General features: G+C 38.0%; 1 protein-coding gene across 1 annotated transcript in view; it reads right to left on the minus strand.

Annotated features, from left to right (window-relative positions):
- Ntn4 (netrin 4) overlaps positions 1-15391 on the minus strand; it is a 93966-nt gene that overhangs the window by 14360 nt on the left and 64215 nt on the right. Inside the window, exons 5-6 of the mRNA XM_013022589.1 lie at positions 1063-1276; positions 180-295 (exon numbers count right to left, since the gene is read on the minus strand). Coding sequence (XP_012878043.1) covers positions 180-295; positions 1063-1276 — 330 coding nt within the window. The remainder of the gene's footprint in view (positions 1-179; positions 296-1062; positions 1277-15391) is intronic.

The raw sequence follows: 15391 nt of genomic DNA on the forward strand, positions 1-15391 counted from the left end.
TCAGATATAGACAAAAGTATATTAGAGTACCTCTAGGTTATATTTCAGTTTCATATTCGTGGGGCTATTACTTTATTCAACCCTACAATAAAATCCCAGTATAGACCTTCTAGTTTGTCACATTCACTGTTCCTAAAGACCAGACATGGAAGTTAATTACTCAATTTAATTTGTCTTACCTGAATGTCGAAGTGCGGAAAATCCTTGCTCATCCTCCCATTCCCAGGTTGGTTCACTCTTATTGTGTATGGACTGGAAGTTGGGAATTTCTTGATACCAGTCTAGGTCTGTATTACTAATAAGATAGAAATGATTATTTTATTTTATTATTATTTTTATCAAGAAGATGTGTGAGTATTTATTTCATAGCCATGTTAAATTTACCATTTGGAATCTGGTGGGGGTAAATGTGGAACAGCATATTTTCAATCAGTTCCTCTAAATGTCTGAGACCATAAACACTGGGCTTCTAGAATGTGCTTCTCTTACAGTAGCCACATGTGGCTACCAATGGGAGCAAGAGTCAAGACCAAATTGATGTACACCTTTTATTGTTGCCATCAAAACTATGGTCAAGGTTTCTTTTCCAGTTTCATTTTCTACATGATTGAACTATTAAATAAGGGACAGAAGTAACTGCCAGAAATCTTTGGTTAGCCTCCATTTGGCAAATATTATATATGCCTATTTAGAAGCTGAGGTTGCCTAAGACATCATTTGCTTCACGTTCTACAATAGTTGAAATGATTTTATTGCAGAACATTTTTGAACTTATGTAGATATGAAGCTATTCCTAGAGATTAAAACCTTATCATCTATCTTCCAATATTTCCACTTTCCAAAAAGCAGCAATGTTTTAAGAAATTATTTATTGTGACAGATAATTTGTTTTACAAAACGAACCAGATGACCTTCAGAATCTTGGAAGAACAGATTACTTGGCTTTGCAAACTGACAAAAATTCTTCAGAGATATGAAAATAATATATTTTCTAAATCACTTGCAAATCTTCCAAAGAATCTGCACTACACATAGATGTGAGCAAAAGGCACGCACACGTACCTGCTGATGCAGTCTCCTGTGAGGGGGTCACAGCTCCCTGCACAGTCACAAGGTCTGCAGCCATAGTCTCCAAAGCCCCAGTATCCCACCATACACCTGTCACAATGGGGTCCTGCCACCCCAGGCTTACAAGGACAGTCACCATTGCTGGGGTCACAGAAGGTCACTGAGCTGAAAGGAAGGATAGCTGATCCAACTGGATGGCAGGAACACACTACAATGGAAAGGAGGCAAGAATGGATTGTAGATCTTCTGTGTAGAGATTAGGCCTGGCAATCCCCAAATGGCTTTTCTTCATCCCACACCTTTCTTCTGAGACTCCTGTTAGCCAGTTGGTGTATGCTCAGGTTATGAAAGTCACTCAAATTACAGATAAGTAAAACAGTCAGAAAGAGCATGTCTGCTACAAAAAGAACCACATAATGCATTAACTTTTAATGGCTATTGGTTGAGGTGATGAGCGTGAACCAGTGAAGAAAACAGAAGAAGGAACTGTCATTGACGAAAGAAGGAAGGAAAAGCAAGGAAGTTTTAAGAAAGAAGACAGCATAAGCTGTGTTAGATAGGTGTGGATAGGGCAAAGGAGAATGAAATTGGATAATGAAATAGTTTTCTGCATTCAACAACTGGAAGGCCATTGGTGTCCTTGAAGAACATTTCAGTACAGTAGTGAGTAGAAATGTAAATGAGAGCTCAATTGAGAATGGGAGCAGAGGAGTTTATGCTGAGATAATTTCTGGCATAGAAAGGAAGTGATAACTTCAACTGGATTGAGACATGAACTCAAGTGAAGATTTGGAATTTTGCATTGTTTTAACATGGAAGAAATTATAGCAAATTTAATGTGGATGATTGATAGGAATGATCCAGTAAAAGGGGGAGAGGGTTAATGACCAAAAGAGAGAGGAGGGAATTGTTGGAGAAATACTTGAATATACTTGAGTAGGGAAGGGGTAATAGAATTTGGTACAAGAGAAGTTTAGGGCAGGAGCATGACCAGGCCACACTGACAGGACAGATACAAGTAAGCGGGTAAATGCAATATAGAAACTAGTTGGATTTCCCTTCCAATTGCTTGTATCTGTCCTGTGCTCTACCACTTGAGCCACGGCGCCACTTCCGGCTTTTTCTGCTTATGTGCTGAGGAATTGAACCCAGGGCCTCATGCATGCAAGGCAAGCACTCTACTACTGAGCCACCTTCCCAGCCCCATACCCTTGTCTCTTATTAGGCTTTTGATTCAAGGTAAGAAATGTACCTTTCCTGAACTGTTTTTTGTTTTGGTTTTACTACAAAATCTACAGCTTGTGATGATTTTGTAAGGGAAGTTTTTTTCTTTTATTAATTTACTTTATTGTTACTATAGAGGTGATGTACAGAGGGATTACAATTACATGAGTCAGGTAATGAGTAATTTCCTTTCATATTGTGTCTTCTGTTCCCTCATTCTCTTCAAGTCCTTCCCTCCCATCTCCATCTACAAGTTGTATAGTTCACTTTCATCCATATCCAATGAGCTCCACTATTGCACTTTTTCTACTCTTTTCCCCCCAGAGTTCCATGCTCTCCCTCCAATTCTTCCAAAGACACCATACATAAAGTAAAGAAGATAGAATCATCAAAGACTTTTTAAAAACTAAAAACAGGGAAAAAAGAAAAAGAATGTTCTTGTTTCCATATGTTAGAGTTCATTTCAGCATGTATATTATATGAAAAGGAACTTAGGCATTGCACCTTTGTGTTTTTTTTCCTAAGAATATCTCTTTTGGTCTCACTGTGTGTGAGTATCTAGAATCCTGTGTAATTTATCGTATCCCAGTGCATTTTAGATCTAATTTCCACATACCAGAGAGAAAATGTACTGTTTGTACTGTTTAGCTTAGCTCACTTAACATGATTTATTCTAGTTTCATTCATTTCCCTGCAAATGACATTATTTTATTCTTTCTAATGGCTGTGTAAAATTCCATTGTGTACAGGTACCACATTTTTTGGATCTATTCATTTATTGTAGGGCATCTGGGCTGTTTCCATATCTTGGCTATTATGAATAGTGCAGCAATGAACATAGATGTGTAGATGTCTTCATCATATCCTGGCTCATGATGTTCAAGGTAGATTCCCAGGAGTGCTGTGTATGGGTCTCAGGGAAGGTCTATGTTTAGTTTTTGAGGAACCTCCCGAATGCCATACAGAGTAGTTTACTAGTTTACATTCCCACCAACAGTGCAGTAGGGTTCCTTTCTCCCATATTCCTGCCAACATTCTTGTTCTTCAAATACACAATGTTGGTCAATCTTACTGGGTGAGATAGAATCTGAGTTGTTTTGATTTTCATTTCCTTTATGACTAGGGATGATGAGCATTTCCAAGGTCAGTTATTTTAAATGAAACTCCAACAAGGCATATAACACAGTCATGATCTAGATAGGCCAGTTTTCCCTGCCATGTCTAATCAACTAATATTCAGATCCCATTCTCTCCCTTTCCCTTTTCAAACCTTTATTTACTGAGTGTTTTGTCTTTAAACTCAATTTGGCTTCACATCTCCACTTCTCAACTATATATGGTATTTCAGTGAGATAACCACCCTGTCATTTCAAGTCCTTTGTCTCTAAAAATGGAAATAGGAACATACTTATCTTTATATAGGTATAAGATGAAATGAGACAAAATGAATGAAAAGCTGTTAGTTTGTGTCTGGCACAGATTACTAGTAGTAAATTAATTAAGAATACAATTAAAAGTTTTATATAGATATAGTTTCTATGTATAAAAATGGAACTCATAGCCTTTTAGGGGAAACAGGAGTAAATGGAAGATACCACACAATGTGATGTGCTTGTTATAGGCATATATAGAGACCAATGGCTGTTTCAAGGAAGGCAAAGGAGACCTAGGCTAAGAGAACCACAAAGCCCTCACAAAAGAGGGCTTGTTTTGAATAGGAGCCAGCTTGACAAATTAACAAGAAAGGGAATGTAGGCACTTCTCATCCAGGTTGATTTTAAGATACTCCCCACACTGCAGTTTGAAAAATGTTTGCATTTTTTTTTTTTTGGTCCAGTTGTGGGGCCTGAACTCTGGGTCTGGACGATGTCCCTCAGCTCTTCAGCTCAAGGCTAGCGCTCTACCACTTGAGCCACAGCACCACTTCCGGCTTTTTTCTTTTTGCTTATGTGGTGCTGAGGAATCGAACCCAGGGCCTCATGCATGCAAGGCAAGCGCTCTATCACTGAGCCACCTTCCCAGCCCCAAATATTTGCATTTTTAATTATGGTGAAAATAACCATAAAACTTACCATGTGGGCTAGTTTTAGATGTATGTTTTTGTTTTTTGCAGTTTTTGTTTCTGTACTTTGTGGAAGGAACTTAGGTTCCTTCATTGCTCAGTGCTCGTGGTAATGTCTGCCTTTCCCATCTTGTCTTTTCTCCTACTTCCTCCAGTTAACTACTCTCCTCTGTGTTGCCTGTTTGCTCTGTATTTCCTATTTTGTGTATCACAGTGCATTATTATTTTCTGTTTATTTACTAGTCTCCCTTACTCATTGACAGAAGGATCTTTATCTTATTTTTGTTCTGCAGGCCTCAGAGTAGTGTCTAGTACATAGTAGATGCTCAAGTAAGCATTTGTGGAATTATTTGAAGGACATTTCAGGCTGTGGGAATCGTGTAAGAAAGGAAATGACCTATTTGAGGAATGTGAAAAGAATGGCAAGTAGCTGAAGGGAGATGAGGCAGAATAAAAACTTGTAGAGTTAGGTTGGATTGTGTTATGAGTCCAGATTGTGGAAGGGCCCATTCCAAGAAGCTGAATTTTGTTTTGTGGGTATACTGGACAATAAGTTTTCATGACAGAAGAATCATGACAAGAGTTACTTTATTTATTTATTGCTGGTCCTGGGGCTTGAACTCAGGCCCTGGGCACTCTCCCTGAACCTTTTTATGCTCAAAACTAGTGCTGTACCACTTGAGCCACAGTGCTACTTCTGGCTTTTTCTGAGTAGTTCATTGGAGATACGAGTCCCAAGGACTTTTCCTGCCTGGGCTGGCTTCAGACCATGATCCTCAGATCTCAGCCTCCTGAGTAGCTAGGATTACAGTTATGAGCCACCGGTGCCCAATTTAATTTTGACAGACACGTTGGTGGCACAGTGTAGATTAGACTTGTATTAGAGAAATCAAAGAAATGAGAGATAACATGGTCACAACAAAGGAAGTAAGAACATTTTGGAATGAGATAAAAGTGTGCATATTAATTTTTTTATTTAAAGATATTGTTGGGAGGTTTGGTGATACATCCCTGTAATTCCAGCACTTAGAAGGAGTTTGAAGTTACAGGATGGTAAGTTCAAGTCCAGCCTGGGCTACATAGCCCGATCCTGTCTCAGAAAAGATAGAGTTTTGAGACATCTAAAAAAGCTATAAGAAAATGTTGATAGAGAAAAACAAGTTGTGGAAGATTTCAGAGTTTCTCATTTAGGAAACTGAATGACTAGTATTTACAGACTTGGAGTGTAGGGCTAAAGGAACCTGAATAAAATAGAACCATATGGGGAGTGAAGGTATGGGAGGGAGGGGAAAAAGGGATGAATTCAGACATACCAACTGAGCTACCTAAAAGATCTGTTAATAAATCACTTTTGACAACTGGAAATCTGAAGCTTAGGAGAAAAGTTGAAGTCACTGAATAGTTTTGAGAGTTGTTAGCTGATGGAGAAGGCTGGTTGATACCTCTCAGGGGTGGTGGTAGAGTGAAAAGGTAACCACTGAAGAATATCCATGGATATGAAACAGAATCAGGGGCCAGGTAGAGAGGGAGGAGAAAAATTAAGAAAGTTGTTATAGAAACCAAAGGCTGAGTGTCTCAACTAATTAACAAATCATGGAATGTTCAAGTCATCTACGATTGATAATAGATCAGGAACACTGTCAATCAGAATACTGGTGGCTCTTCTGAGAGCAAGACAGGCAGTGATGACATACTACTGTGTTTAGATTTCTCATCTTTTAATCAGGAATTATTAGAGCATTGGTTCTTAAGCTTGTATTACTTAGGATGAAATTTGCAAAAACTCTTTTTTTTTGGGGGGGTCTGGTTGTGGGGCCTGAACTCTGGGCCTGGGCACTGTCCCTCAGTTCTTCAGCTCAAGGCTAGTGCTCTACCACTTGAGCCACAGTGCCACTTCCAACTTTTTTCTTTTTGCTTGTATGGTGCTGAGGAATCGAACCCAGGGCCTCAGGCTTGCAAGGCAAGTGCTCTACCACTGAGCCACTTTCCCAGCCCCAGCAAAAAAACTTTACTATATGTAACCTCCAATCCTCAAATGCTTCCTTGGTTGAAAACAAGTATAACAGCAGTGAATGTTGCTTTTTCAGTAAAAGATATGAATTATTCTCTTGGGAAGAATCACATATTCTTCATTCAATCTACCAGCAATGATAGTTATTAATGATAACTAATATTTACAAAGCATCTGTAGTTTAAAAGATGTAGACACTCCTTACTCAAATCCTTCAAGGCCTTCATAATATGACCCCAGCGTACTTCTCCAGTTTACCTTTCATTACTCTTTTGCTTATAGCTTTTATTCCAATTAAATAATACCACTTGTGGACATACCCCACTTTTTCCCTTTCTGTGCCTATATTAATTTCTGAAAGGGAAATTCCTTTTCCCACATCTGTCTTTCAAACTTAGACCTATTCAAGATATATCGCAACAGTCAGCTCTGAGCATTGTTACAATTCATCCATTTGGGGTGGTTAGAGTGCTCAAGTATGAGTTCTGTTGGCCAATATCTTGTTAATGACATTTCATTACTCTGGCATTATTGGAGTTTGAACTCAAGGCCTTGCTTGCTAGGCAGATGCTGTACTCTCTGAGCTGCACCTCCTTCCTGGCAAGACAGGACTTTGAAATTCAGATGTAATGATACCTAGAAGAGAATAGTGAGGTGCAGCAGTCTTTGATCCAGCAGCCTCTCCTACCTCCCCAGATGAGAGCCCATGGCAGCCACTCTAGGTTCCTATCAAAGGGGCAGGTTCACCTTCTTTTAGAAATGATTCTTCATTCTAAAACAAGATAATGTAATCCTTTCCTTTCTTTGCAACCTTCAGAGCTTTAAAAATAACATTTCTTCTTATAGCTGTGATCATGTTCCATTTTGCACTCATATAGACAATGAGTGCTTTCCTTCTCTCTCTCTGTCAAGCCATTTATAAGCGCCAACATGAGCCACAATCACCTATTCTCTGCTGTATTTAGTTTGTACGTTAATAAGCCAACAGTATAGAAATGACTTTTTTTTTTTTTTTGGTCAGTTGTGGGGCTTGAACTCTGGGCCTGGGTGCTGTCCCTCAGCTCTTCAGCTCAAGGTGAGCACTCTACCACTTGAGCCACAGTGCCACTTCCTGTTTTCTGGTGGTTAATTGGAGGTAAGAGTCTCACAGACTTTTCCTGCCTGGGCTGGCTTTGAATCATGATCCCCAGATCTCAGCCTCCTGAGTAGCTTGGATTACAAGTGTGAGCCACCAGTGCCTGGCTTAGAAATGACTTTACTACCACTTTTTTTGTTTGTTCTTTACTCCTGAGTTTAGTCATTCTTTCATTTTTAATTGTATTATTATTTTTTGTGTGTGTGGTACTTGGATTTGATCTTCAGACCTTGTGCTTGGTAGAGGAATGTCTCCAGCACATCTCCAGAAATGACTTTAAATGAAATCACATACAAAAGTTTTATGATTTTGAGATGACTAAATAAATAGTTACTATATCATTTGTTAAGTCAGCTTGTTTTTTGATAGCGGCTAGGGAAGACTGATTGAGTCAGAGGAGAGATACTAGAGGACCTTAATCCATAAAAATATAATGGCATCCTGCTACGATAATTTTTTACTAATAGGAAATTGAGTGTTTTTAGGAGTTGACCTCTCTGTAAGACCCTGTATTTTAAAACCTACACACATTTCAGGAATGGCCAGAGAAGAATGTGATTCTATCACATGTGCTAGTGGATTTCTGTCAGTGTGACTTTTTGCATAATTACAAGATGAAAATACCACTGGGAAACTATGCAGAACTAGCTCCAGGCAGAAGGCCTGACATCTTTCAGCCAGCACACTAAGACTCGCCTTGCATACCTAAGTCCTGAAGTTTGCCAGCAGTCAATATTTGATGTGTGGTTCTTATTTTCTCCCAGAATGCAAATATATTTTCTTCTTGCTTGAGCAGAGGAAGGCTTTTCTTAAGTACTGGTTCAGTTTTGAGTTCCAGCATATACTTTGTACTGATTGTTGATTGAAACTGCAACTAGAGCATGCACTTTTCATGAGGAATATCAGTTATGACCCAGAATGACATAAATCCTTGACTTCAGCTTTGCCTTCTTGTTATAGATATGAATCCCATTAGTAAAGACTGAACTTTATTCTTTTTGTTATAATTTTCATTATTGAGAAAATGTTCTTAGAAGCTGAAATTGTGTTTTCCAGTGGCAACCAAATATATTTAGGAGCTGTGTGGCCTATCTAGATAGCAAGTCATTCAATATTGGAGTCATCATTTTCCCCTACAACAGTCACCTTAAGCTATTCTCTCAACCATAGTGAGAAAGTGAAAATGTTATTTTAATGACCAAATGTCACAACCATTCTTTAAAAGTGCAAATGACTGGGGCTGGGAAGGTGGCTCAGTGGTAGAGCGCTTGCTTTGCATGCCTGAGGCCCTGGGTTCGATTCCTCAGCACCACATAAGCAAAAGAAAAAAAGCCAGAAGTGGCACTGTGGCTCCAGTGGTAGAGCGCTAGCCTTGAGCTGAAGAGCTGAGGGACAGTGCCCAGACCCAGAGTTCAGGCCCCACAACCGGACCCCCCCAAAAAAAAAGTGTAAATGACTTACACTGAATAGTTCACTATTTACTAGGAGGTACTATGGAAAGAATACCTAAAGGAATAATAAAAATTCAAAGCAGTTGAGATAGAGGAAATAAGTATTTTACAAAAGATTTCATAATTGGTTCACAATAAATTTGTATTATTTGATAATTCAAATTCTATCTGCAGTAATTTGCATTAATACATTCAAATTAGATCTTCAAATTCTATTTGCATTAATACATCTATGCTGTTTAGCACTGCCTCTCTTTGGAGCAGTTACATACAGGAAAAAGGACACGAAGCTGCTCTGAGGGCCTTCTAACAGGAAATACAACACTCAATCAAACAGCATGTGGACACATTTTTAAACAACCTTCTACATCCATAGGCTGTAAAGCTAATATTTGTTTCAATCACAAGGGCTAATAATAAATACAGCTGTTTGAAAATTGCTTATAAGCTCTCTTAAGAAGACAGAAAATAAAAGAGGCAATATAATAAACTTAGTACAAGCAGAAGCTTGGGAGTCAGCCTGGGTGAGTTCATGTTCTGGTTTTGAGGGTTATTATAATACTTAATGAAACCTGACAATTCTCAATTTTCTTACTAATGATATAAGAATAATGATATCTTTGCCACAGGGTGCTTTGAGGTTTGAATAAGAAATGTAAGAAATGATAAAAATTACCTGGGTCAAACAATTATTATTATTTGTTCTTGTTGTGCCAATATGGGAGCTTGAACTCAAGCCATGAGCTCTTACTTTTTTTTTTCATTCAAGGCTGGTATTCTACCACTTGGGCCATACCTTCCCTTGTGGCTTTTCCCTGGTTAATTGGAGATAAGAACCTCACTGTTTTCTGCCTGGGCTGGCTTCTGTGATTCTCAGATCTCAGCTTCCTGAGTAATAGGATTACAGGTGTGATTACAGCTCTTGGCTTCAAACTATTATTTTAAAAATGCCATCTACCCCTACATTCTTCTATTACCTCATCTGCTAATACCTTCACCAAAGAGTTCTTTCTGTTTCCCTTCCTTCCTTCCTTCCTTCCTTTCTTTCTTCTTTTTTTTTTGGTTGGGTCGTGGGGCCTGAACTCTGGGCCTGGGCACTGTCCCTCAGCTCTTCAGCTCAAGGCTAGCGCTCTACCACTTGAGCCACAGTGCCATTTCTGGCTTTTATATTTTTGCTTATGTGGTGCTGAGGAATCGAACCCAGGGCCTCATGCATGCAAGGCAAGCGCTCTACCACTGAGCCACCTTCCCAGACCCTTTCTTTCTTTTTTCCTTCCTTTCTTTCTTTCTTTCCTTCCCTCCCTCCCTTTCTCTTTCTCTTTCTTTTCTTCCTTTCTCTCTCTTTCTTTTCTTCCTTTCTCTGCAAAGTGTTCTTGAAGTTTAGTTTGAACATAAACTGTTAGAAACTAAAAATACAAAAATAAATACTAAGACTAAAATCTCTTAAGAGGAGAGAGATGCACAAATAAATAAGGGCCCTAAGTGTTATAACTAGTTATAACTGTGCCTGAGAACACACAGGAAAGAACAGTAACTGCCTTATTGCAGGTGTGGATTATTATTTCTTTTAAGGAAATAAATGATCTCACTGGCTTTGCCAGTATACTGCTTGCCTTGTACCTGGGAAGGAGTATGCTGGGAAGCAGGAGCACAGGTTTGACTACTCCTAATTCTTTAGAATTAATTTTCATGTTCCTTTCCTGGGATAGAATATATCAACCCACTATTTCTCATTTTGTAGGCCAGTCTATGATGAGAAAAAGTAGAGTGTGATCTGTGGCTCTGCTGTGTGCAATGAACTACACAGCAGTGTTTTTCAGGACAAAACTTATAGCTGTCTACTTTGAGGGACATAGTAAATATATAAATTCAAGGACAAAATGCCAGGAACCTTTATGGTTCCCTTGATTCTGATGGAATTGCTAAAGCCTTCAGTGAGGAGGAAACCATTGCTGCCACTCCATCTTTATTCCCACATTTGGAGGAACTCTAGTTGTCTGAATGTTTTCCACTCTTTTACCAAGGTTGCTGTAAGAACAACCCCTTGGGCTTGGCAGATTTACCTCTAAATTCTCAGGACTCCTCAGTATTACCTGATAGCGCTAACTTTTGCTTCTCTGTTAATAAAAGCTACATTGGGAGCAAAATACCCTGAAAATATTTGCTACTGATTTAGCTTTTCTAAAAACAGAACTTGAAGTTCAAGGCCCTTAGCTGGGAAAGAGACCTTTCACCACCACCCGGTGGCCACTCCTTTAGCGGTGCCTCCCAGGCTCCCAACATCCTTCTCTCCTGAAAAGGCCAAGGCCCTACAGAACTTCTGATGGGAGAATTTTTAATAACAAATTCATTTCAAAAGCTGCCCAGCTGCTGGCTGAGCTTCTTAGAGGAAATATAACTGAAAGGAGATGAGTATGAAATGTAAGCAGAGAGAAGATAGTATGAGCTGTTACAAATATATTAAGTATGAAGTTAAAGAGTAGATAAAAGGAGTCTTCTCTCTTTTTTTGTTCTTTTTTTTTTACTCCTTTCTTTGGACTATCAACTACTTCTGCTGGTAGCTGAACAGCCAGAAAAAAATAAAGACAAAAATGATAAGTGAACTTTATTCTGTGAAAGGTAATATAGTTCCTATGGAACTTGTTTCTATTGATCCTGGAAATGTTACACATATAGTGTTCAGTGATAGTTCTATAACATTCAAGGTATATTTAATTTCAATTACCATTATGCTTGAATAACCTTACAGGGAAGTAGTAATCTAAATTAAGATTTGTCTTTTATTTACTGAAACTCAATCTAATGAGTTGTCCATCCCACAAAAAGAGGAAAATTCATTTATGCATAAGATCTGCACAAATCTTACTTAATGCTTTTTAAAAAAATGACTGTAATGCAGAGTAACATTTCCTAGATGTCTTCTTTAAAATTTTGAATATATAATGCAGATAAATACTAAAGACATACTTTTTATCTTTAGTTCCTTACTAAATGACTGCTGCTCAGACCTTTTTTGATTTTTGTGTCATTCCTTTCCTGTTTATTACTTGTAACTGAGCCAGTTACTATTTATTCCTGGGTATGTCTAAGAGATCTTATGCAGTTAAAAAATACAATTTTATACTCTTGGTTTGCTTCTTAATTTAAACTAAAGAAAGCAATTTTGAGTATATAGCCAAATGTTATTGCTGGAAAACTTTGGATGTAATTGTGAACACTATTTTGTTTAAGTTGTTATAACTGAAGAAATGCTACCTTCTCAGCCTCCTGTGTTCTAAATCTGCTTAGGCATCCCCTACCCACACACACACACATCTATGGTCATCCCGAACTTCTTTTTTCTTTGGAGAAACATCCTATTCTCTACTGACTTCATTGATCTTAGATCTCCCACTTTGAACAATATGGTTAGTCCTTGCTATAATGTGTCATGGCACCTTTTCTCTTGCATATTATACATATTATAATCTTTAATCACTTATTTACTTGGGGGAAATATAGCTGTAATCCACTTACATGGGGTAGGAACTTCCATTTTATTTTATGTTCAGTGATTAGAATAGGCTTGGCACATTCTAAGCATAAATAGCTTTAGTTTTTAAAAAACCAATGACTGTGACTGTGTCACTTAATAAATATTTGATTTTTCTTTTTTTAAATGATTTTTTTTCTGATCATGGGGCCTAAACTCTGGGCCTGGATGCTGTCCCTCAGCTCTTCAGGTCACGGCTAGTGCTCTAACACTTGAGCCACAGCATCACTTACGACTTTTTTCTGCTTATGTGGTGCTGAGGAATCAAACCCAGGGCCTCATGCATGCAAGGCAATCACTCTACCATGGAGCCACCTTCCCAGTCCCCCCTTTTTTTTGAGTTTTTTTTTTGTTTTGTTTTGTTGTTGTTGTTGTTTTATCAGTCATGGGTCTTGAACTCTGGGCCTGGGTGCTGTCTCTCAGCCCTTTAGCTCAAGGCAAGCGTTCTACCACTTGAGCCACAAGGTCACTATGACTATTTTTAAACTAGCATACATTGGTTGGACAAGGGGAATTTCATTGTAATATTCCCACCTAATAGTGTAATGTATCCCAATCATTCTTCATCCCTGTGTCATTCTCCTTTACCTCACTTCCCCTTCTTAAAACAATTTCAGCAGGTTTCATTGTTCTGTTTTCATATATGCAAATAAGTTACCTTGGCCATATTCATCTTCATTTACCTTCTTCATTAGCCCTTCCTGATCTTATTTGTATACCCTCATTAGAGCCTGATTTTACTTTCTAGTTAATTCATCTAAAAAATAAATATTTCTTAAATTTTTAACAAATTGATGGTGTTTGGTCTTCAGCCATCTCTTCATAATTTTGTCTCATTTACATCTCTGTACTGTAAGGCCAAGAAAGTAGAAGCCACATCTTTACATGTATGTATCTGTAAAACCCTAGGACCATACCTGACCCATATTACCAACTCTGTCTTTGTTGAATGAATGACCCTCTCTGTAAGTAACAACTGTGATTTTATGTTTTGATAAAACCTCTTGAAAGACCCGTACAAATCCTTCTATAGGATTTTTAGTCTTTCTTTCTTTCGTCAGTCATGGGGCCTGAACTCGGCCTGGGCGCTGTCCTTCAGTGTTTCATCTCAAGGCTAGCACTCTACCACTTGAGTTACAGCTCCACTTCTGGCCTTTTCTGTTTATGTGGTAGTGAGAATTGAACCTGGGGCGTCAGGCAAGCACTCTACAACTGAACCACCTTCCCAGCCCTGGGTTTTTAGTTTCTTTGCATCACAGCTCATAATACCAAGGTAATAGAAGCAGAAAACATACCCTTCCCCCATTAAAAAAAGGTCAAAACACAATAGATTATTTTAAATCACCAGGTCATGACTTTCCTATGTTTAATGTTTTACTCAGTCAGTTTTATTTGTTCATATTTGTAATAAAAGCTCTGCATTTTAACTCATCAGGAGACATTCTCCATCTATATATGCCTCTCACTAGGAACAATTTTGTTTTCTCACATTAATCAAGTTGATATTTCTTTTCTTTTCCTTCATGTAATTATATCTAATTATAGCTGTTTAAAGATAGTACATTTTGTTTTTGTTATACTACTGCATGCTCTTGTACCTTTAGAGTATCTGTAGAAAACTTTTGCCTTCTTCCCTGAGAAGTTTCTTAGTTAATTGAGTACATTTATTATCTTCCTCTCACAGTTCATTAGTATTTCTTTTACATTGGCCTATTGGGAATACCTCAGTCACCTCCATTTTTTGTTGTACTAAGATTCCTGAGGATGAATGCAGTTCTTCAATTTGGATTTTTTTTAATGCCAGTCCTGGGGCTTGAAATCAAGGCCTGGGCAATGTCCCTGAACTTTTGTGTTCAAGATTAGTACTCCATCACTTGAGCCACAGCTCCACTTCCAGTTTTTTAGTGATTAACTGGAGATGAGAGTCTCACAGACTTTCTTGCATTGGCTGGCTTTGAACTGTGATGTTTAGATCTTAGCCTTCTGGGAAGTTAAGATTATAGGTGTGAGCTACTGGCACCCACCTGTATAAAGTTGGTCAAACAAACCTGGGTTAGCACTGACTAGTTGTATGAACTTAAATAATCTTTCCCATCAAGTTGAGCCTTACTGTCTATCCTTCCTTATGTGTAAATTAAAAAGGCACTTGTAACTCATGGACTGCTAATAGAGATAACTTATGTAAATTGCCAGCCTGTCTATAGTCATCACTCAACAAATGCTAGTATTATTTTTTTATGCCTTTCCTAATTTGTCTGATTTTTTTGGGATTTTTTCCAATTCTTGATTATTTAATTCTTGTTCTCATCAAATATAGAATGGCATATTATTTATTGAATAAATTACATTTTCTGTTTGGAAATCACTGCAGAGAATATTATGACTTCTCTTCCCTACCTTGAAAAGGTTCTCCTTTGGAAGGATGAATTTTAATATGTGCTATTTAAATTTTTTTCAGTTCTAGAGATTGAACCCAGAGCCTAACATTACTAATGGAATCATTCTCCTCTCTCCCCTTGGTCCTTTCATAGTTTTTTTTCTTTCTTTTTTAATGTGTGTGTGTGTGTGTGTGTGTGTGTGTGTGTGTTTCTATTTTGTATTTTTGAAATTGCATCTTACTAACTTTGTTAGAATGGCCTCAAACTCAAGAAGCTCCTGCCTGTGCCTCTCCTGTAGCCAAGATTAAGGCATATGCCACCATACCCAGCTTATTTGATGTTTTTAAAATGATTGTTATAATTATTACATACACCTATTTTTTCTCTACTCTTTTCACTTCTTAATCCTCTGGTTTTGTTTCTTAGTTTAAAAGAAAAAGCTAAGATTAAGGTTTTCCAACTATTGCTGCCACCTCACTGATTCTATTTAAAGTTTCCTTTTCAAAAACACTCACTTCATATTGATTCTA

The sequence above is a fragment of the Dipodomys ordii genome, unplaced genomic scaffold (assembly GCF_000151885.1).
Source record: "Dipodomys ordii isolate 6190 unplaced genomic scaffold, Dord_2.0 Scaffold3, whole genome shotgun sequence".
Classification (NCBI taxonomy): domain Eukaryota; kingdom Metazoa; phylum Chordata; class Mammalia; order Rodentia; family Heteromyidae; genus Dipodomys; species Dipodomys ordii.